Here is a 24165-nt window from a genome sequence, read left to right as displayed (position 1 = left end):
GTAACCCTGGTAGCGCTTTATAAATGTTAAGTAGTAGTAGAAGTAGTAGAGTGGGAGGTACGGGAGATGTTACAATTGGGGATAATCAAAGAGTGTACCAACGAGTAGGCTAGCCCCATTGTATTAGTACATAAGCCCGACAGAAGTACCAGGTTCTGTGTGGACTTTAGAGAGATCAACAGTGTGTCCTGTTTTGGTGCTTCAAATAAAGAATACTCATCTTGTATTCTTAGTAAGCAGTGCTGTGGATATGAGATACTTAGTTGTTACTCTCAAGTTGATAGCATACTGTTCACAAATGGTCTTATCAAATAGCCCCACCTTGCATGATTGTTTCAGATAATCAGCTGTTTGGTCTGGGGAACACTCTTCTCATGCCTTATACATATCCTCAAAATGCTTCATCAAAGTATGAGTGATCTCCGCCATGCGAGAAAGTCAGGTTCCCATTAGGTTTCTTAAGTGAGAGGACAGCGGGACGGTGTCTCCAGGTTTTATGTAAATTTGCCAATAGTTTACCCAACTTGTTACCAAAACGATAGTAATGATATTTATACCCTACTGTCATCCTCTGTGCTCTAGAATGAAGGAGCGAATTAAGGGCTGCCTGGGTGGCCAAGTAATAATCCTTATGAGCCTCAGTAGGGGCATGGGCATAAGCTCTTTGGGCCCCCACCCAGAAGTGCCTAAGCTTAAGATGTTCTACCTTGGAGAGCTTTATCTCCTATATGTAGGCCAGGTCCGCATTCAGGCAGTTTAAAGCGGTGAGGATTTTAGAATGTTTGATCAGTGATGTTATGCCGCCCACATTCCAGGAGACAAACCTTACCCCTGTGACATGTTACCAACATAGAAATGATGAAATAAACTGCTGTTAATAACCGTCGACCCTGGATCCCAGCCTCCCCAGAGATCCCAAATCAATGAAAAACATTCATCCTTCCACACTGTACACAGTCCCCCAAAGCACATACACACAGGCTCAGTACAAAAGAAAAGAACAGATCATCCAACAACTTCCCATGGTCTGACTTGCCCCAGTCCCAAAACCCCGTCTCCCCATTCCCCCATCCTTTGACCCTCAACCCCATACCACCCCCTGAAAACTTAAGGTTCTCATCTAGTGGGAATTCTGTATGCCTTGTCCTGTACTGCCAGTGGCCAGAAGACCCTGCCCCAATCGAAGGCAGAGTTTATCATGGGCCCAGACTCAGCTAGGAGCACATGTAGTCTCGTGGAAGCAACAAGCAACTGCAGTTAAATAACACACCAAACTGACACACCAAAGACACTGAGAACCATGCTCCACCAGGGCCAACAAGATACAGATGCAGAACACAATGACAGACCCAAACTTGTGCAAAGGTGAGAGCTTGCAGCACCCAACCTCAGGGGGGATAACAGACTCCAGGCACTCACAATCTCTCTGCTGTAGATGGGAGCCAGATTAGACCCAACCTGCATGGCTTCCTCTGCAGATTTAAAGAAGAACACCTTGCCTTCATGGAGAACCCTCAGTTTAGCAGTATAGGACACTGGGAAGGCAATCTAGTGATTGTGCAATTCAGCGCAGACCTGTGCCATCCTCTTCTGGCTCTGTGCAACCTGGGCTGAATAATCATTGAACAGCAACAGTTTATGTCCCTGCTATTCCAGCTCACCATGCCTCCTATAGGTTTCACTTTATGCTCTCTTTATCTGCCCAATTAAGGTATTTTGTGATCACAGGCCTTAGTCTCAGGGATCTATCTTTTATCTGACCTAGGCGATGGCCCATTCAGACAATGGGTGAATGTGCATTGGTCATAGACAAACGTTCTGGGAGCCAGGAATCAAATAACTTGCACAATTCAGTGTCTCTCACCTCCCCTGGCAGCCCCACTAACCTCATGTTTTTCCTGTGAGCGCACTTTTTGTGGTCTTCCACTCACTCAGAGAGCTGCACATTATCTACATGGAGCTGTGTCATCTGCTTCTCCAGGTGCGCCACATGGTCTTCCTGTGCAGATATGCGGACCTCAGTTTCATCGAGGAGCCAAGCATAAGAATCAAGGCACTCTCTGATTTCCTCTAATGCATTGTGCGACTTGTTTAATTTGTCTTCTAGGGTTGTGGCTACCAACACCAATATTTCTTTAGCCAAATTTCCTGAGAACGAGACCACAGGCTCAACCAGCTGAGACGCCATCTTGGGTGAGTCTGGTTTGTTTTTCTCCCACGGCAGTTTGGGAATCTTAGGGGGTATAATTCAAGCACCTCCCAAATCACCTCCGTTGCCCCTGCATACCTCCAGGTGCTGAATTTAGCCTCAAAAAAGCCTGGACCACCCAATTAATCAGTCAGATTTTAAGAGGTGAGCAGGAGCCACATACAGCCCCCTAGCTCCCCGGCATACCGGAAGACTCAACCTACATTTTTAAAAGTCACTATTTACACATGGGGATACTTCTAAAATAAGGTTTACTATATCATTTCAGTAAAATGAAATAGCATGCACAAAATGTAATAAAACAAAATGAAGTAGAAACTAAAAAAAAAAAACAAAGTTCATATTTCCCCCTGCATACCCCTAGACTGTCATGGAAGAAGATGACAAAAACAGTCTTGGACGAAGAGTGAAATCCTATAAGTAGTTACACTCTATGGCCGGCAGCTAGTAATATATCTTTGGCAGAGTGAATAGGAGCAATTGGGTAGACTTCATGTTCTAATTGGTCTTTTTCTGTCATCTTCCATTATGTTACTTTAGTTCTTCCAAAGAAAATTACTCATATATTTTAATGTTTGGAGGATCTGTAGATATTTTTGTCCCTATACTGTTGCATTAAATACCAACATAGATGCATGCCATTTATTATCTTGAATTAGAAAAATGAATCTTATGAAATAATAATGAAGATGCACATCATTCTCAGCCACTAAGCCTGGTCCTGAAAGGGAAATATGAGTAAACATATCACTGCAATAACTCCAGCTATTATGTGAGCAGTTGATCAGAGCTGAGCTCAGAGCATTATATCCATATATACTGACTGATTTCTCTTTCTCTCTTTATAGCTCAAAAATGAACTAGAATTTGTTAGCTAAGATTTAGTGCTAAAAAATGCAGGGTTATGCATTTGGACTCCAAAAACCTGTGAGTAGTACAGTATAGAGGATGAAGTAGTACTGTGCACAAAAGAAGATATATAGAGAAAGAAATGTCAATTTGTATGTACACCTAGCTCAGCAGTGGATTGGTGATTCTCAACCCGGTCCTCAAGATACACCAAGACAGTCAGGTTTGCAGGATATCCACAACACATTTGTAAGAGGTAGATTTGCATGTAATGGAGACAGTCCATGAAAATTGATATTCATTGTGGATATCCTGAGAACCCAGCAGGTTGGTCAGTCCTGTGGATTAGGCTGAGAACCACTGATTTAGTATAGTGTTCTAACATCAACCCTACTGTACAGTTACTCATCAGGACTGTGAACACTTTCTGACTGCCAATATGCTTACATTATTCCCTATCATTTTTATAAAACCTTTAAGATTCCTAAGATTCTCTGTAGTGCCTCCTGCTGGGAGAATCTGAAATTGCACAGTAATAAAAATAATTTCCATACAGAGATTTTAGTGAAGATGTACAGGAAAAGTGAGAGGATTGTCAGATAGAAGCGGATCCGGCTTCCTCCAAAGCGTTTCTTCAGGTACTGGGGCATGGTAATGACCTGGAGCAGAAAAAGACAAATACCATTGAAAAAAAGGGTTGTGGGATTTAATGGTTAAAAATTCAATCCCTGTTATCCAGACTCATTCTTCTTACCCCAGCAGTGAGGTACACTGGAACAAACACCCACCCTAAGAGGAGGACCACAAAAAGAGCCTGGATGAGAGAGGGAGATAAGAGGTTAACAGCAGCAACTATAATGGAATGTCACGCATGTCTAGAATCACTGAGTTCAAACACAATTAAATCAAACAAAATCCAAGGGGGTGTTATACTAATGATTAGCACATGTTATCTCTATTTTATTCCTATGGGACCTGCTGCAGATAACATGTGCTGTTAATTAAAAAAAAAAAAACAACAACCCCAAACTCTAATTGTCACATCAGCAGACTAATGGAGAATAAGCCAGAAAAAAAAGCTACTATTCTTCCAGATTCACAAATTAATCAAGGTCATAAGTACATAAGTAGTGCCATACTGGGAAAGACCAAAGGTCCATCTAGCCCAGCATCCTGTCACCGACAGTGGCCAATCCAGGTCCAACATGTTTCAGTGCTATCACCTGCATTAGGGGCATGTAAGGACAGTTTCCAACTAACTGGACATCTGTTGTGGGAGCAAAGAGACATATTATCAGGAAAAAGACGGAACCACAAGAAAACAAAAAACCAGAAGGCACTCGCAAAGAAGAATTTCCAAAAAGTATCACCACAAATATATCTTCAACTGCAAAACTATTTTTTTAAAGATCAACTAAAAATTAACTGGTCAATATTCAAAAGAATTTAACCAGCCGCTGATTGGTTAAATCACTTGTATGGGGCTATCTGCTAATTTTCAGTGGCACTTTACCTGTTATCACCGCTGAAAATTAGCGGTTAGTGACTAAATGAAAATCAGCTGTTTTGGGAGCATTCCAGGGGGTGGAGTCAGCAGTTGGTCAGTTAAGTGCTGATATTCAGCACGTAATCGGCCATGGTAACCGTATAAATGGGACCACATCAATTACAGTCCTATCTTTAAGTGCTAATCCATAACCTCTGAAGTTCTGAATTCTGGCAGCAATCAGCAAAACATTCACCGCTGCCGACTGAATATTGACCCCTAAGAAAATATACTTAAAAGGGTCTTTTACTTTGAGAAATATAAAAGAAAATCCTAGTGTCAAAAACATCAGACCTTATTTTAGAAGGGCCCTTCTTTAAAATTGCACTGGTTTTTGTTGAATTTTAAAGGTTTTTATTTGATAAACTGTTTCTTACCCTGATTGGGCTGAGTTGTTAATCACTGATGCCTGTGGGAGGGCATAGTCCCCCTGATATTCAGCACTATTTAACCAGCCAGGAACGGCTTCTGGTGAGTGAAATAGCACTTAACCAGTTAAGCACTTAGGGCTAGATTCTATATATGGCGCCAAAACATTTGGGACTGAAAAAAGTGCTACTCTATAAGCCACGCTTAATGTTAGGTGTGGTTTATATAATAGTGCTTACACCCATGAATTGCAACTTACTTTAGGCAGGGCCATTTGCAACAACTGAAACATGGTGCAAATGTACGTGCCTACATTAGGCATGTATCCCTGTAACATGCATTAATTTTAGAAACGGCCCTGTTATGCCCATACCCCTTCCATTTCCACACCCCCTTTTCGATTGCACACAAATGCCATTTCAATCTAATTATTGCCAATAATTGCTTGTTAAAATGCCAGTTATTGGTGCTAATTGACTTGTTATTCAATTAAATTATGTGGACAATTTTTGTCAACTTTTTTAAAATTAGAGGGTTAGCACATAGCGGCTAACAGGTTATATTATTTATTTATTTATTTATTTATTTATTTATGTATTTATTTATTTTATTGCATTTGTATCCCACGTTATCCCACCTCTTTGCAGGCTCAATGTGGCTTACAATTATCATGGATACTGGAAATAGAAGTATCCCCCTCGCTCTCTCCTCAATCACTGGCCGATTACTTCCGCGACAAGGTGCAAAAGATCAACCTTGAGTTCACTACCAAGCCATCTCCTCCTCCTCTTCACCCTTCAACCCTCTCCAACCAACAAACCCAGACCTCCTTCTCCTCCTTTCCTGACATCACCGAAGAGGAAACCGCTCGCCTTCTTTCCTCCTCGAAATGCACCACCTGTTCCTCTGACCCCATCCCCACCAACTTACTTAACACCATCTCTCCTACTGTCACCTCCTCCATCTGTCATATCCTCAACCTCTCTCTCTCCACTGCAACTGTCCCTGAAACCTTCAAGCACGCCGTAGTCACACCTCTCCTCAAAAAACCATCACTTGACCCTACCTGTCCCTCCGACTACCGACCCATCTCCCTACTACCCTTCCTCTCCAAAATACTTGAGCGTGCAGTCCACAGCTGCTGCCTTGATTTTCTCTCCTCTCATGCCATCCTTGATCCACTTCAATCCGGTTTTCGCCCTCTACACTCGACAGAAATAGCACTCTCTAAAGTCTGTAATGACCTGTTCCTTGCCAAATCCAGAGGCCACTACTCCATCCTCATCCTCCACGATCTATCTGCCGCTTTTGACACTGTCAATCATGATTTACTTCTTGCCACACTGTCCTCATTTGGGTTCCAGGGCTCTGTCCTCTCCTGGTTCTCCTCCTATCTCTCCCACCGCACCTTCAGAGTTCACTCTCATGGATCTTCCTCCACACCCATCCACCTATCTGTTGGCGTTCCCCAGGGATCTGTCCTTGGACGCCAGAGGGTGGTGGTGAATGGAATTCGCTCGGAGGAACGAAAGGTAAGTAGTGGTGTGCCTCAAGGATCGGTGCTGGGGCCGATTCTGTTCAATATATTTGTGAGTGACATTGCCGAAGGGTTAGAAGGTAAAGTTTGCCTATTTGCGGATGATACTAAGATCTGTAACAGAGTGGACACCCCGGAGGGAGTGGAAAACATGAAAAAGGACATACGGAAGCTAGAAGAATGGTCTAAGGTTTGGCAATTAAAATTCAATGCGAAGAAATGCAAAGTGATGCACTTAGGAAGTAGAAATCCATGGGAGACGTATGTGTTAGGCGGGGAGAGTCTGATAGGTACGGGTGAAGAGAGGGATCTTGGGGTGATAGTATCTGAGCATTTGAAGGCGACGAAACAGTGTGACAAGGCGGTGGCAGTAGCTAGAAGGTTGTAAGGCTGTATAAAGAGAGGTGTGACCAGCAGAAGAAAGGGGGTGTTGATGCCCCTGTATAAGTCGTTGGTGAGGCCCCACCTGGAGTATTGTGTTCAGTTTTGGAGGCCGTATCTTGTTAAGGATGTAAAAAGAATTGAAGCGGTGCAAAGAAAAGCTACGAGAATGGTATGGGATTTGCGTTACAAGACGTATGAGGAGAGACTTGCTGAACTAAACATGTATACTCTGGAGGAAAGGAGAAACAGGGGTGATATGATACAGACGTTCAAATATTTGAAAGGTATTAATCCGCAAATGAATCTTTTCCGGAGATGGGAAGGTGGTAGAACGAGAGGACATGAAATGAGATTGAAGGGGGGCAGACTCAAGAAAAATGTCAGGAAGTATTTTTTCACGGAGAGAGTAGTGGATGCTTGGAATGCCCTCCCGCGGGAGGTGGTGGAAATGAAAACGGTAACGGAATTCAAACATGCGTGGGATAAGCATAAAGGAATCCTGTGCCGAAGGAATGGATCCTCAGAAGCTTAGTCAAGATCGGGAGGCGGGGCTGGTGGTTGGGAGGCGGGGATAGGGCTGGGCAGACTTATACGGTCTGTGCCAGAGCCGGTGGTGGGAAGCGGGACTGGTGGTTGGGAGGCGGGGATAGTGCTGGACAGACTTGTACAGTCTGTGCCAGAGCCGGGGTTGGGAGGCAGGGCTGGGGAGGTGAGGATAGTGCTGGGCAGACTTATACGGTCTGTGCCTGTGCCAGAGCCGGTGGTTGGGAGGTGGGGCTGGTGGTTGGGAGGCGGGGATAGTGCAGGGCAGACTTATACGGTCTGTGCCCTGAAGAGCACAGGTACAAATCAAAGTAGGGTATACACAAAAAGCAGCAAATATGAGTTATCTTGTTGGGCAGACTGGATGGACCGTGCAGGTCTTTTTCTGCCGTCATCTACTATGTTACTATGTTCTCTTCTCAATCTACACCTCTTCCCTGGGCTCCCTGATCTCATCTCATGGCTTCCAGTATCATCTCTATGCTGATGACACCCAGCTGTATCTCTCCACACCTGATATCACCGCGGAGACCTATTGGCCTGCTTATCCGACATTGCTGCCTGGATGTCCAACCGCCACCTGAAACTGAACATGTCCAAGACCGAGCTCATCGTCTTTCCACCAAAACCCACTTCTCCTCTTCCCCCACTTTCTATCTCAGTTGATAACACCCTCATCCTCCCCGTCTCATCTGCCCGCAACCTCGGAGTCATCTTCGAATCCTCCCTCTCCTTCTCTGCGCATATCCAGCAGATAGCCAAGACCTGTCGCTTCTTCCTCTTTAACATCAGCAAAATTCGCCCTCTCCTCTCTGAACACACCACCCAAACGCTCGTCCACGCTCTCATTACCTCTCGCCTTGACTACTGCAACTTACTCCTCACCGGCCTCCCACTTAGCCATCTATCCCCCCTTCAATCTGTTCAGAACTCTGCCGCACATCTTATATTCCGCCAGAACTGTTATACTCATATCACCCCCCTCCTCAGGTCACTTCACTGGCTTCCAATCAGATACCGCATTCAGTTCAAGCTCCTCCTTCTTACCTACAAATGCACTCAGTCTGCTGCCCCTCGCTACCTCTCTACCCTCATCTCCCCTTACGTTCCCGCCCAAAACCTCCGCTCACAAGACAAATCCCTCCTCTCAGTGCCCTTCTCCACCACCGTCAACTCCAGGCTCCGCTCATTCTGCCTCGCCTCACCCTATGCTTGGAACAACCTTCCTGAGCCCTTACGCCAAGCCCCATCCCTACCCATATTCAAGTCTTTGCTGAAAGCCCACCTCTTCAGTGCTGCTTTCGGCACCTAACTCTTACCTTTCAGGAAATCCAGACTGTCCAATTTGACGGCCCCTATCGGACTGACTGTTCATTTGTCCTTTAGATTGTAAGCTCTTTGAGCAGGGATTGTCTTTCTATGATAAATTGTACAGCGCTGCCAGGGCCGTGCCTAGGGTCTCTGGCGCCCCCCTGCAGACTATCAGTTGGCGCCCCCCTGTAGACTATCAGTTGGTGCCCCCCCCCCCCGGACCTGCCTGGCAATGTGCTCCGCATCCGCTAGCGAGGCTCCAAGGTGCGTGGATGTCAAAGAATAAAGTGGTTGCTCAAAGCATATACTAACCACAGTTGCTCAACTGCAAAACACTATACACAAACTTGTGGAAAAACACACTCATAACCTCACCAAACCATAACAGCACTAATTCCAAGGACAGGATGAGCTACAACCTTATGCGTGGAAAGGCAGCACTGTAATTACACCGGGCTCTGAAACACCAGTACACTACCTAGTGAAACAAAAAAAAATACCATAAAGGGCTGAAAATACTACACGCTAGCAGAATACTGCACCTTGATCACACATGAAAAACATATGACACAAGAGACATGACACAAGGGACTAGAAATCAAAAAATATGAAGGCAAAATACTGAACTGGAAAGTTACCTCAAGAAGTCAGACTCAGCATGCAGCAATACTAGAAAAATTGAAACTTACATGCAAAATATCACAGATGCACATTTCCAAAAACTGACATATTCCAATAAATTCTGAATAAAATACTTTTTTCTACCTTTGTTGTCTGATCATTTAGTTTTTCTATTTGCTTTGGTCCCAGTGTCTTCTGTTTTATGCAGTCTCTTCTTTCCATTTGATATTTTTTCTCTCACCATGTCCATCATCCTCCTGTGTCCTTATGTGTCCTGTCTACCATCTGTAGCCCTGTCCCTATCCTTCAGTGTCCCGATCCAGCTCTTAAATTCAGCAGTTTCCCTCATTCTGCCCCCTCCTTCCAGCATTTTTCCTTTCTCCCTCCTTTCATCCAGCATTTCTCAGTCTGAGTGCTAGGGTCTCCCCCAGTTTCTCCCAGCAGCTTCTCTCTCTCTCTCCTGCCCATGTCCCCTCTTTCTCTCCCCATCTTTAAACTCATCTCTCTCTCTCTCTCTCTCTGTACCCCTCTTCCATCCACTATCTTCTCTCTGGCTCTCACCTGCTCTTTTCCATGTCTCCTCTTTCTCTCACCATCTCTCTAGCTCTCCCCTATTCTTTTCGATGGCCCCTCTTTCTCTCCCCTTTTCTTTCTGGCTCTCCCCTTCTCTTTTCCATGTCCCCTCTTTCTCTCCCTATCTCTCTCTAGCTCTCCCCTGTCTTCCCAATCCCAACCCTGGGACCAGCATGTCTTCTTCTCTCTTCCCTCCCTCCCACCCCACTCTCTGGGAGTTCAGCAACTATTTGTCTTTCCTGTCTTCCTCCTGGAATCCAATACTGAGCCTGCAAAAAGGTGGGAAAATGTGGGATACAAATGTAACAAATAAATAAAATAAATAAATTATACAGTACTGAGCCACCTCTCCCCCCCCCCCCCCCCCACATTGAGCAAATTCCCCAAATTAGTGTCCAGGGGAGGGATATTTTGTATGATGTGTTTTTCTTGCACTAAAGATTTGATTTCCATCTATTACGTCTCCTCCATTTTTTTGAGAAGAGCCTACCCTTCCCACTCCTGGCTTCTGCATCTTTGAGGTAGGATACTAGGGCACCTCCACCCTCTTGGGGTCGGGTGCATATCTTTGGGCATCCATTCCTCACAGTACTTTTAATAATAAATAAGTACATCCCTAATGTCATGCCCTCTTCACTCATGGTGGTACAGCTGCAAGGGGAGAAGGCAGAAGGGCAGCACAGCTCTCCTCCTCCCCTCCCTCTCGGAACCGGGGAGTGTAGGACCCCTGCCTGGAGGTGTGTCTAGCTGCAAGAGGGGCTGGATCTCTGCCAGTTTTACCTCTCCATTTGCGAGTCCGTCCTGCTTCCTCCCTCCCCCTCCCCCTCCCCCTCCCCCTCCCGAATCCGATTCCTGGAAAAGCGGAGCTGGCAGCAACCTGCGCACGCAGGGACCCAGCTGGCCCGGATCCAGCTCCCAGCGCGGACAGGTGCTGCCTGCGGCACAGCCACGATCCGAATTATCGGAGCGGTGGTCAGTAGGGAGCAGGGCTGGGGGGTGCAGATCGCCCTCTTTACCCCTCCCTCCCCTGGGAAGTCCGGCGGGGTGCGAGATCCTGAGCCGATTTCTGTAGGAAGAAGCTGCTGCCTCATCATCCGCCTGCCACCTCCTCGCAGGGAGTGGGGGGAGATCCCAGGTCGCCCCACCTCAACTTTTCATCTGCCCAAGTCACTCGGGGAGAGGGGAAGCCGCCATACCTGGCAGAGGAAGGCGCTGCCGCTGACATAAGAAGAAAAAGAAGTGCGGGGCCACAGCAGCCTTCAGACATGCACTGTCGGCTCTGCTGGTCCTCTGGGAAATTGACGTCAGGGGGCATGTCTGAAGGCTGCTGCGGCCCCGCACTTCTTTTTCTTCTTATGCTGGCTGTGGAAAGAAGCGGCGCCGGCGGCAGCAGCAGTGGATCAGCGTAGATCTTGTTCCTGCCCTGCTCAACAGCAGCGACGGCAGATTTCGTCGGGAGTCTACTGCTAACACGGTAAGTGGGGTAAGCGCGGCGCCCTTGAAGGCAGGTGCCCCCCTGCGATGCTTACCCCGCTTACTGTGTTGGCACGGCCCTGAGCGCTGCATAACCCTAGCAGCGCTTTAGAAATGTCAAGTAGTAGTAGTAGTAATATACATTTGGTTTACAGAGGGTTTTGTGTTACATGGTGGTGAAATACATGATGGTGTTAAAGCAGAAAGACATTATAAGACAGTTCTGGAAGTTTTAAAGATTATACAGTTACACATATTGATCTTTGTGATATATCTTGTCGAAGAGATAGGTTTTCAATAGTTTGCAGAAACTGGTCAATTCATAGACCGTTTCCAGGTTACGTGGCAGCACGTTCCAGAGCTGTGTGCTCGTATAGGAAAAGGTAGATGCATGCATTGATTTGTATTTCAGACCCTTGCACTTGGGAGGATGGAGATTAAGGAATGTGCGAGAGGATCTTTTTGCGTTCCAGGGTGGTAGTTCTATCAGGTCTGACATGTAGGCTGGGGCGTTACCATGGATGATTTTATGGACTAGGGTGCAAAGTTTGAACGTGATGCGTTCCTTTAGTGGGAGCCAGTGTAGTTTTTCCCACAGGGGTTTCGCGCTTTCGTATTTTGGTGTGCCGAATATTAGTCTGGCTGCCGTATTCTGGGCTGTCTGGAGTTTTTTTAAGTATTTGCTCTTTACAGCCAGCGTAGAGTGAGTTACAATAGTCCAGCTGACTGAGTACCAATGATTGTACCAGATTGCGGAAGACAGATCTTGGAAAAAATGGTCTAACTCTTTTTAGTTTCCACATTGAATAAAACATCTTTTTAGTTATCTTATTTGCATGGTTCTCAAGTGTTAGGTGTTGATCAATGGTGACGTGATATAACCGGCTAGCTATGATTATTCAGCACTTTGCCGGTTAAGTTTAGTGGCCAAATCGGACCATATGAACTTAAACAGCCAGCACTGAATATTAACTTGGCCGGTTAAGTTTAAGCTAGCCACACACAAAAAAACCAAACAGATATTCAATGTCGGTCACCGGAAATGGCCCGGCACTTAATATCTGGGCTCAGCGCTGATCGCAGCACTTCATCAGCCTGTTTCCCACAGACTAAATATCGACTGGAGTGACTTTAAGTAGCTCCACTGTAGTAGGCTTCACTTTTACCTACTATTGAAGGACATTGGTCCCTGGGATGTGTAAGTTTGAATTGTTCATTAATTCTTTTAGAGATGGATAGATTTTTTTGTTTGCTTTTTGTGCTTATGATGGTGGGGTTTTTTGTTCACCCCCCCCCCCACTTGTGGTTTTCTTGGCATAATACATGATTGGTTTGCCATTGCCTTCTCCTGTGCAGTGTGAGGCACCAATATGTTGATGCTTCTCAACATAGGGAGGCATGACTCGGATTGGCAGACTGCCCAACAAAAGAGGGCCCATGGCATGGAGGATGAAGTGACTTGCCCAAGGCCACTAAAAAGTTGCTGTTGTATTTGAACTGAGGCTTTCTAGTTCTCAACCTGCTGCTTTAACCACTAGACTACTTCTCTACTCCATCCTTTGCTTTACTTTATGCATATATATTTCCTTACTATTACTACTACTACTTATCATTTCTATAGTGCTACTAGACGTACGCAGCACTATACACTGGACATAAAGAGAAAGTCCCTGCTCGACAGAGCTTACAATTTAATTAGGACAAACAGGACAAATAAGAGATAAGGGAATCACTAAGGTGGGAATGATAAAATATGGGTACTGAACAAGTGATAAGGGTTAGGAGTTAAAAGCAGTATCAAAAAGGTGAGCTTTTAATCTAGATTTGAAGAGGCCAGAGATGGAGCTTGAGTACTGGCTCAGGAAGTCTATTCCAGGCATATGTGTAAGATAAAAGGAATGAAGTCTGGAGTTAGCAGTGGAGGAGAAGGGTGCAGATAAGTGACATTTACCCAGTGAACGGAGTTCCCTGGGAGAAGTGTAGGAAGAGATAAGAGTGGAGAGGTACTGAGGAGCTGCAGAGTGAATGCACTTGTAAGTCAATAAGAGGAGTTTGAACTGAATATGGAAACATAGGGAGCCAGTGAAGTGACTTGAGGAGAGGGCTAATATGAGCATAGTGACACTGGTGGAATATAAGTCGTGTAGCAGAATTTTGAACAGATTGAAGAGGAGAGAAATGGCTTCGTGGGAGACCTGTGAGAAGCAAGTTTCAATAGTCTAAGCGAGAGGTGATAAAAATGTGGATAAGGGCTCTGGTAGTGTTCTCAGAAAGGAAAGGGCAAATTTTAGTGATATTATAGATATCTTTGAGTCTGGCTGTACGTATCCATTACAGTGGGTGACATTTTTTCCTAAAGGCTTCTTGTGAATTTCTTCTCTTTTAAGTCTGTATTTTGGTGGTTATTGTGATAAGGGCATTTTTCTTTTTCGCCCCCCCCCCTTTTTTTTTTCATTTTTGCTCCAGCATTACCTTCCCTTTGTTGTTTCAGTATACACAACTCCCCCACACATATTCAGAATTGTTTTACAATATTTGCTTGTTATACTACTACCATGTCTTATCATTATTATGATACCCAAAATCCTGCTGTAACACTAATTGTCTATTCTCTGACATATTTCCATTACTCATGATGTATTGTAAGCCACATTGAGCCTGCAAAGAGGTGGGAAAATGTGGGATACAAATGCAATAAATAAATAATACTATGCATTTATTTACATGCATCTTTTTAAAGTTGATTGCTTCCTGCTGGCAGCCCCTCTGGTGTTTTAATAATAGGATTTTCCTTGATATTTCTCAAGATAAAAGGCTCTTTTCAGTATATTTTATTAATTTAATTGATTTTTTAAAACTTTTTTGAGGTTAGACATACTTGCTTGGTCACACTTTTTGGAAGCTCTTTCTTCCTTGTGTTTTGTTTTCTTGTGTTCCCCCCCCCCCCCCCTTTTTTTTTTCTTTTTCCTGATGGTACATCCCTTCAGTTTCAGGTTTTCTGAGCCATGCCAGATGTCCAGTTAATTGGAAACAAGTTCCTGATGCAAGCAATAGTGCCGAAGCATGGCAGACTTTAATTTGGGAATCTGCTAGACTAATGGATATTTTTGTGGCCTATCCTCCATTGGACTGTCAATGGAACACTTAGATTTTGTTTGATTTGTTCATAAAACTTTTTATGATCAGCACCTGCTGGTTTGGTAATCTACTTTGCTCACTTTTTCCTCAAATACATATAAAATCTTGACTCTTTCCTTGCTTCACTGACCTCCAAGCAGTATCTCCAGACATTGTCTAATTCATTTTTTACATCACTGATCTTGCACACAGCATTTGTCTCACTCACTTCTCACCTCATTATCTATGAACACTGAAATACAATCTCATGCATTTCTTGTATCAGTTAGTCCAGGCACTACATTTGAATCTTGCTCATTTCTCACATAACTGGCCTCAGATGCTAAAATAGACTCTCATTCATTTTGGAATGCTTGTGCCCAGTTGAATATCTCATGCTATAGACATAGATTTAGAGATTCCCCTACATTCCACTCAAATCCAGCCACTGCCAATCCACTTGCAGCTCCTGTGCCAGCTAATCCAATGAAGTGCCCGCTACCAATGTTACTGGCAAAAAGCGAAGCTCCCACCTGAAAGAAAGAGAGAATGAGTTTTGAATAGGAAAACAGATGGAAGCAGCAGTCAAATACATGGTGGACTTAAAGGTTCAAATAAGGCATAAGGTTAGTCTAGTTTAGTTTAATTTAATCTTAGGATGATAGGGAAGAAGGCAACTTTTACTAGAATAGGATAAAGGGAGAATCTCCAGAAGTGAGAGGGAGGAAGAAAGTTGTCTTTCAGTTTGGAAAAGGAAGATAGATTTTGTGCATGAAAGAGGGGCAGGTGAGAACAATGTGGAACAGAAGAGGAACCTTGGGAGAAAAAGGGAGAAATGTAGCTTAGCTTAGTGTATGACAGAAACAACAGATCTGAGTAAGAGAGAAGGAAACAACCCACATCCTCTTGGAAAGAAGAATAAAAAGGTAGGAGATAGTCAACCTCCCAGTCTGGGAGAGAGGAAAAGTCTCTGTATATAAGGAGAAAGAAGACAGAAGAACAGAGAGAGAGGGAGACAGCCCTTTCTAGTGTAGGATGGATGGAGAAGCTCTATAGGATAAGAGGTAGGAAGACAGAAAGGGGAGGAACTGTAGACGGCAAGAGGAAGGAAGAATCCTGTCCCATTATGGGCAGAGGGTGAAGCTCTAGGAGCAAGAAGGATTGCCTTTTATTTAATTCAGGGGTATGAAGGGGATTTAACTAACCGGCCACCAAACCATATTTCTCCCAGCCAGAAAGTATCCTCCCACTGTGCCACGATTAGTCCGGCGCATGGACTGAAAGAAACAAAAGAGAAAAGAGAATAAATACCTGAGGCTCCATCAAGATATAGAATATAGAGGCTAAAAAGCAGGGCCAGTACAAGGGTACTGGGCGCTCTGGACAAATCAGCCTGGTGCCCACCTACCAGCCCAAACTTACAAACTTTCCTCTTTCTAAGGCTGATACTACGAGACTATTCAGAAGACATGGTCACAGGGCTACTACTTTTTGATGCTGATCTTGTGAAGCACAAGTTCAGCATCAGGAAGTGCAGACTCCATGACCACATGTTTTGAATATGTTCACAGTGCCATCCATAAGCAAGAGTGTTGGAAAGCAATGGCACAAGCTCCCTCTGTCCTGTCTAAACACAATTCTCTCTTCAGTTGGTGGGGCTGGGGGATCCCTGCCAGCCATGCTACTCTTTCCAGCTGGCTCTACTGGCTATCTGCCCCACCTCAAATTCTGGCAAGCTAGGCAACTGCCTAGTTTCACCTAATGGTAGGTCTGACCTTGCTGTTAAGACAGAAGAGGATTGGAAAAAGAAGATATATATATATGCCCTAGAGAACTTCCACTATGTTACATGCCTGTAATTAGTATGATAGGTTTTCTAAAGACAGCATTCACGGTTGACTGCTTCAGGAAATTTCAGCTGAGCAGCACAGAACAGTACAGTAAAACATTGACAAAGTAATAAATGGTAATTACAAGCTATTGCAGATTAACAGCAGGAATCAGCTCCTACGAATTAAACTGGGAACAATTTTAATACAATTTAAGTGTCCAATTGTTGCATGTATTGCAATAGACTTGGATAAAGGCAGGCTATGAGTAGTAAAAACAAACTAGTGGCTAATGGGCAAAATCCAGTGTAATAGATGTGTGAGTCATTAATGTGGATAAGGGAGGTCTAGAAGATCAAACTATTTGCAGATGATATTTTATTTAGCCTAACTAACCTGTTGCCACATTGTCAGTGGTAATTAAAGAGTTAAATGATTTGGGGTTCAAGGTAAATATGACCAAGTCTGAGATTTTGAATATCAACCTCTGGCAGCAGCAACAGAATTGTGTATGTAATGCCCCCTCAGGAGCATCCCTGGGTTTGAGGCCTAACCTGGCAGGAGCCTCTTGGGCCAACTCCATCTATTCCTTATATGTATGACTAGTAAAAAAAGGCCCGTTTCTTAAGGCAAGGAAACGGGCGCTAGCAAGGCAATCCCCCACCCTCCCTCGCTGTGTCGCTCTGTCCCCTCCTGGCCTCCCTGGCCTGTCACCCACCCAGTTCAAGGCCCCCTCATGGCGCTCCCACCGAGTTCCAGACTCTGCCCTCCCTCCATTTTCAACACCCCCTCCACGTTACGGACCCCTGTACCCCCCTTCCGTGACCCTGTCGACCCCCCCTTCTCGCCGAAAACTGTCCCCCGCCGCCGTCGAGTACCTGTGCTGATGGGGGGGGTCCCCCGTCAGCACAGGTACTCGAAGGCGGCGGAGGATGGTTTTTTTTTGGGGGGGGGGGTCGACAGCAACGCTGAAGGGGGGTCCAGGGGGCCGTAACACGGGGGGGGGGGGGGTTGAAATCGGAGGGAGAGCGGAGTGTGGAACTCGGTGGGAGGTGCGTGAGGGGACACGGGGTGTTGATGTTCATCAGGTGGGGGGGGGGGTCTGTGTTGCCCCGCTCCCTGCCACTTGCTCCAAAGTGGCAGAGAGCGGCGCACTGACAGCTGATTCCCAGGCAGGAGGAGGATACTCCTCCCCTTGCCTTGGAATCAGCTGTCACTGACGTCCTGCACAGCCAATCAGTGGGATTCATGATGTCAGTTTGATCTACAGCACCTAGCAGACCACGGCGGAAGCCAGAGTCCCAGGCAGTGACAGAATGTTGGAGGTGAGAATTATTATATAGGATGCCTGGTGCCTCCACCTGAGGTAAAGGGTTTTAGCGAGTAAGATTTCCCTCCCTTTCCCCAGGAAAAACTACAACACTTTTATGAATTTAAGTCTCTTAGGATTGTCCACTCCTCTGTAATCTGTGCTCTGCAGTCCTGACAGGGTTCTCAGAATTTTCCGCCTGAGCAGAGAAATCATTCACTATATATTCTGTCCTCAGGAAAGCTCCTCCCACCTCCTTCCAACCTGCTGTGAAGAAGAGAAAAAGATACATTTCACTGATAGCCTGCCTTCAACACAGAAAAACAGAGTTGCCATGTCCATGGGGAAACCGCAGAATTGGGAGGGTTCCCATAGGCCCCAATGGGAAATGGTAGTGACTTTTGGGGTGTTTTTCACTGCTAGGGTCCATGGGTTGGTAGGTTTTTCCTCTCGCCATCCTATTGGTCAAACTTGACCAATAGGAGGGCGAGGGAGGTGGGATCCAGCCCGCCTAAAAATGCTTGGCCCCCGCTCTTTGACTTATGATGGTGGGGTGTGTGTGTATCAGCACAGGAGGCTGTTACTTGGTTCCTGCTGTTCGTGCTGCAGAGAAATCTCACAAACCAAAATGCCAACCTGTTTAACACACAAACAGTGTCCTATTGAAAACCTCTTTATAGAGGGGTTTCATGTATAAGATACTTTACATTTAAACGTGAAAAGGAAAGTATCAGATGTTTAGGGGTTCAGATTGAAGTGAACTATTCTACAATTTACCATTTGAGATGTGTTCCTTGTTTTGAAAAAGCAGTGAAAGATATTAATAGATGGGAGAAAGTGAATTTGAGTCAGATGGGACACATGACATTGCTTAAGAAAACTACTTTTTAATTTTTTTTTACCATCAGATCCTTCCACTAGCTAAGGAACACGCAGTACAAAATGTTTACTTTTAACTGGAGGAAGGGGATCCTAACAATTTCTAGCAGAATCCTGTATCAACTACGGAAAGTGGGAGGAATGAGTGCACTGGACATCAAGAAATACTATTATATTGTGCAATTGAAGGTGATCACTGAATAGGTGATCAGGCCCACATAGTTTTCAGTTAAACTAGAGCAGACTACTGAGGAGGAAGCTGATTTAGAACAATTGGTATGGGGTAGTTCAGGTTTTTACAGCTGGGAAGAGTATGAAAAATCTCTTTATGCTGCTAACCTTAAAGATATGGATAAAATTGAGGTTGGTCCTATTAGAGGAGAAGAGGGTTTTGCTTATCATGCATGTGTTCTGAGTCCATGAGTTCCTTAAGGATGTAGGTGTCCCTGATTTTGATAGATGGGAAGGGGAGGATTGGAAAGAATAGGCCACATGGTATTGGACGATAAAATTTTGGAATTTGATCACTATTATTACTAATTATTTCTATAGAAATATACACATGCAAGTGCTTTCTCTGTCCCTAGAGGGCTCACAATCTAAGTTTTTGTTCTGGGGCAATGGAGGGTTAAATGAGTTGCCCAAGGTCACAAGGAGCTGCAGTGGGAATTGAACGCAGGTTGCCAGTATTGAAGCCTCCTGTACTCCTCCTCACCTAACTTAATCAGAAGGGAGAGAGAGAGAGATACTGCATGGAGTGGGGGAGGGAGAGGGAGAAATGTTGGATGTAGGGTTAGAGGGGAGGGTTAGATGGTGCATAGGGGAAAGAGGAAGAAATATTGGGCATGATGATGGAGGGGAGGATGGAGAAATGTTGGATCTGGGGCACAAGGGAGGGAAAGAGAGAGATGGAGGACAATGGGGAGGAGGGTGAGAGGGAGAATTATTGGATATAGGGTAGAGGGGAGGAAGGGAGAGATGCAACAAGGGGTGGAGAGGGGTGAGAAAGAGAAGGAGAGAGACTGGATAGAGAGGGGAGAGGGGCACAAGAGGGAGAAATGTTGGACACAGAGGTGGAGGGGAGGGAGAAATATTGTTCATGATGGTGGAGGGGAGGAAGGGAGAGATGTTGGATCTGAGGCACAAGGGAGGGGGAGAGGGAGATGGTGGAAAAAAGGAGAGAGGGAGGGATGTTGGGCAAGGAGGGATGAAAGGGAGAGAGAGAGGTGAGAAAGAGGGAGATGTTGAATCCAGGAGCAGAAGGAAGTGATAGAGAGATGCTGGACAATAAGAGAGAGGGAGAAATGCTGGAACATGGGGGAGGGGCAGAAGAGACAGGGAGATAAGACTATGATGATGGGGAGGGGAGAAAGAGGGAGCAGTTGCTGGGCTAGAAGGGTGGAGGGAGAAAGGTGCTGGGAATGGTGGAACCATGTGAGAGAAGCCAGGAGGGGGAGGAGGGAGATGGCAATGAAACGAATGAGAGGATAGTATTTACAGAGGATAGAAATATGGTAATGGGAATAGAGGGCTGAGGAAGGAGTGAGTTGGGGAATGGGACAGCTAGTAGGTGAAAGAAAAAGATGGATATTTGATAGACTGCTGAAAAGTAAAAAGGAGGAGAAGAGTTAAAAAGAGAGTTGACAGGCAGAAAAGAAAAAAAGAGAAGAAAGCGCTAAAAAGGAATGATCAATATATCAGAGGCAGGTGTAGTGAGGGAATATACAGGAGAGAGGAGAAAAGACAAATGGACAGCAGCAGCTTGAAACAGAATTAGCAGACAACAGACAGGAAAGCAGAAAAGGAAAACTGGAACCAACATGAGGAAAAATAAAATGTCCAGACAACAAAGGTAGAAAAAAGCATTTTATTTTGAATATTTTAAATGGAATATGTTATCTTTGGGAAATGTGCATAGCAAATGTCTTTTTATATTGTGTTCCTTAGAAAAGGAAATGCACTTTTTTTTTTGGGGGGGGGGGGGGGGTTGGTCTAAATATTTTTATTTCTAATTTATGATCCCTTGTTTTGTATTTGGAGAGGATCTGTTGGTGTGGTAGTAATGGCAGGTGGGGAAATCAGAGGGGAGGCAGGGAGGAGAGGGGATTGAGGATGGGGCCCTCCTTTATTTTTTATTTTCTGACCTGGGCCCTAGCATGTCTAACATCTATCCTGACCCTTGCTGTATAGCTTGTGGGGATCCCCAGCTGAGGACCTCCTTCAAAGACAGCTATAACTGTCTTATACCAAGCTCTGCAGTCAGCGACAGCATCCTTGAGCCACCAACAGGGCCGTGCCAACACGGTAAGCGAGGTAAGCATGGCAGGGGGGAGCGCCGCCTCCTTCACTGACGCTGCGCCATTCGCTGCCCTGCCAGCCGGACGGAGGTAAATTTAAAAGAGATTTTGTTGGGGGGAGAAGAGGGCAGGCAGTTGGGACATGGGAGCGGGAGGGCAGGGGAGGGAGGACAGCGATCATCTTCACACAGGGGGGGGGGGGGCCCGCTCCAACCGCTTGTCTGCGGGGGCGGGGGGGCGCCACCCGATCCCTTGCAGAGGGGCGCCACAGACCCTTGGCACAGCCCTGGCCACCAACAACTAAGCATGTGTGGGATGCTGGCATTAGTGCCTTAGGGACGTTGCTGCTGCTTGCCAAGCTTTGTAAAGGAGTTCTAGCCACCTTCAGAGAAAGTCTTCAGCTGACAGAGCTTGGGGATCCTTACTAGCTAAAGTATTTAAATTCTGCGGTGGAGGTAGGGTGGGGCAGATAAAAGTTTGTGCCCAACCACTTTGGGCTCAGGCCCACCCAAAATTGGCTGTCTGGCTATGTCACTGCTGTAGTGGGAGCAATTCTTGTTGTGAATAAAGGTTGGATGTAATTTTTTGGTTGCTGACAATATGTTGATTGAAAATGTAAAAATAAAGTTTAAAAGAAAACAGGGAAGTCAGAGTTCAAAGCCCATGACCTTGGGCAAGTCAATTATCCATTCATGTATTTCGTGTTACCACAGTGCACCTTATATTATCCATTTGCCCCTGAATTCTATATAGATTGCCCAAAGTTGGGCACCCAAATTTGGGTGCAGTTCCCAGATGTACATTAATTAGTCAATAAGGCACTAACAATCAATTATTGGAGTTACATGAAGTTAATTGACCCTTAATTGGCAGCAATTAGGAGTTAAGCATACATCTGCCCTACATCCTATTTCTATAACATGCATGTCCAAATTTCATAGTGTGCAACTCAAAAGGGGGTGTGGCCATGGGAGGAGCATGGGTGGGTCAGGGACATTACCAGAAATTAAGTGTGATGTTATAGAATACTTAGATTTACTCACCCAACTGCCATCAGTTGGATGCAAGGATTTACATCAGGCTTCAGCAGACGTAAATCCTCCTACCCAAAGTTGGGTGCGAGAATCCACACTAAGCATTATTCTATAAAGGCTGCTTAGTGCTAAGCGACCTTTACAGAATTGGCGCTTAGCACGGATCTTAACGGCACGTAACTTTGGGCACCATTTACTGGATCTGGCCCTTGTTGTCTCTCTGCCTTTCAAAATATCCTTCTCTGAGACTGAGCCTTAGGCTTAGCCATCCATGCTGTAATCAACACAGTAGTATCCTCTGATTTACTCAGATTTACAATACTGAGTACAGCTAAACAAGAACTTTCAATAAACTCTTTATCTAAAGTTTCTCCTTGGGGAATGAAGTGAAAATGGAAATATGAGTCAAAATCTGTATTTCCTTTAATACAAATTAATATGTTTAATTGTAGCTGTGAGTGCAGTATCCGAATCTCTGTATACCCCAGAAACTACACTTGTACTACTTACATCATGAAGGGAAAAACTGATTTATGGGTAGAGAAGGAGAGGGAAGGGAAGGAACAATCATCCCTATGGGTGCATAAGCCACCCACTACCATTTCTTAGCAGTCAAAGAGGGGAATACACAGAAACATGGAAAATGATGGCAGATAAAAACTATACAGCCTATCTAGTTTGCCAATCCACATCACTTGCTCAGCTCTACAATGCCATTTTGTCTCTGTGTGCTTATCCAATGCTTTCTTGTCTCCATTATTTTCACTGCAAGGTTGTTCCACACATCCGTAGCTCTTTCTGTAAAGAAATATTTCCTTATATTGTTCCCAAGTCTAACCCTTCCACTCTCATTCTATAATACCTCATTCCAGAGGCTCCTCTACATTGCAACAGACACACCTCCTCTGTATTGGAGGTATTTAAATGTTTCCCCTTTCCATCTTTCCTATAAGATATACATGTCTAGATCTTTAAGGGGGGAAGTTATCAGTATGGGCGACTGATAAGTTGGGTTATTTTACCACAAGTTGGGCTATTTTAGCACAAGGTCCTGTTTTATGCAATGAGACCAGTGCTAAAATATCCCCACTTATGGTAAAATAACCCAATTTCACAGTAGCCCACGTTGATAACTTTCCCCCTATCTGTCCTATATACTGTATAATGAAGACCATTAACCTTTTTAGTAGCCACTCTCTGGACCTAGGCCATCCTCCTTTTGAAGGTGAGGTCTCCAGAGTTGCACACAGTAATCCAAATGAGGTTTCAGAGACCTATACAAAGACTAATTTGAGTAGAAAGGGGATTCAGCAGTCATAAGTACATAAGTAATGCCATACTGGGAAAAGACCAAGGGTCCATCGAGCCCAGCATCTTGTCCACGACAGCGGCCAATCCAGGCCAAGGGCACCTGGCAAGCTTCCCAAACGTACAAACATTCTATACATGTTATTCCTGGGATTTTGGATTTTTCCAAGTCCGTTTAGTAGCGGTTTATGGACTTGTCCTTTAGGAAACCGTCCAACCCATGAGAACTGAGGAAGGGGAGAATAAAGGTAAGGTCTCAGAGATCTATACACAAAAGACTAATTTGAGTAGAAAGGGGCCAGATCTGCTGAGATCCCTTGCCAAATAACAGCATAAGAATATAAGAGCATAAGCATTGCCATACTGGCATATACTGAAGGTCCACCAAGCCCAGTATCCTGTTTCCAACAGTGGCCAATCCAGGTCAAAAATACCTGGCAAAATCCTAGAATGATAAACAGATGTTGCTTATCTTAGAAATAAGCAGTGTATTGTCCCAAATCCATCTTAATAATGACTTATGGACTTTTCTTTTAGGCAATTATCCAAACCTTTTTTAAACCCTACTAAGCTAACTGCTTTTACCACATTCTCTGGCAACAATTTCTTGAGTTTAATTACACATTGAGTGAAGAAATATTTTCTCGGGTTTGTTTTAAATTTACTACTTAGTAGCTCAGTGGCATAGCTACGTGGGGCCTGGGCCCCCTCAGATTTGACACTGGACCCCTCCCCCGTCGCCATCGCCGTCAAGTACCTGTGCTGGCGGGGGTCCCCAATCCCCGCCAGCCGAAGTTCTGTGTCTTCAGCCCGTCTCTGGGCCGGCGCGTTGCTGCAGCCTGCAGCAGCTAATCTGATTCTGCAAGCGGGAAGCTGATTCTCTTTGCATGGTATGAATCATCCTGACGTCCTGCACGTAGGAACGTGCAGGACTTCAGGACGATTCATACCACGCAAAGAGAATCGACTTCCATCTT

At 45.0% G+C, this 24165-nt stretch overlaps 1 protein-coding gene across 2 annotated transcripts in view; it reads right to left on the bottom strand.

The window, feature by feature from the left end:
• The window catches only part of SLC5A2 (solute carrier family 5 member 2), a 144416-nt gene that overhangs the window by 94799 nt on the left and 25452 nt on the right, over positions 1-24165 (bottom strand). For both annotated transcript variants that reach the window (XM_030209692.1, XM_030209693.1), the window contains exons 2-5: positions 15738-15809; positions 14961-15065; positions 3813-3872; positions 3613-3717 (exon numbers count right to left, since the gene is read on the bottom strand). In XM_030209692.1, the coding sequence (XP_030065552.1) occupies positions 3613-3717; positions 3813-3872; positions 14961-15065; positions 15738-15809 (342 nt within the window). The remainder of the gene's footprint in view (positions 1-3612; positions 3718-3812; positions 3873-14960; positions 15066-15737; positions 15810-24165) is intronic.

The sequence above is a fragment of the Microcaecilia unicolor genome, chromosome 7 (genome assembly GCF_901765095.1).
Source record: "Microcaecilia unicolor chromosome 7, aMicUni1.1, whole genome shotgun sequence".
Classification (NCBI taxonomy): Eukaryota; Metazoa; Chordata; class Amphibia; order Gymnophiona; family Siphonopidae; genus Microcaecilia; species Microcaecilia unicolor.
The sequence above is the reverse complement of the archived record's forward strand: the minus strand, read 5'-3'. Positions and strand labels throughout refer to the sequence as shown.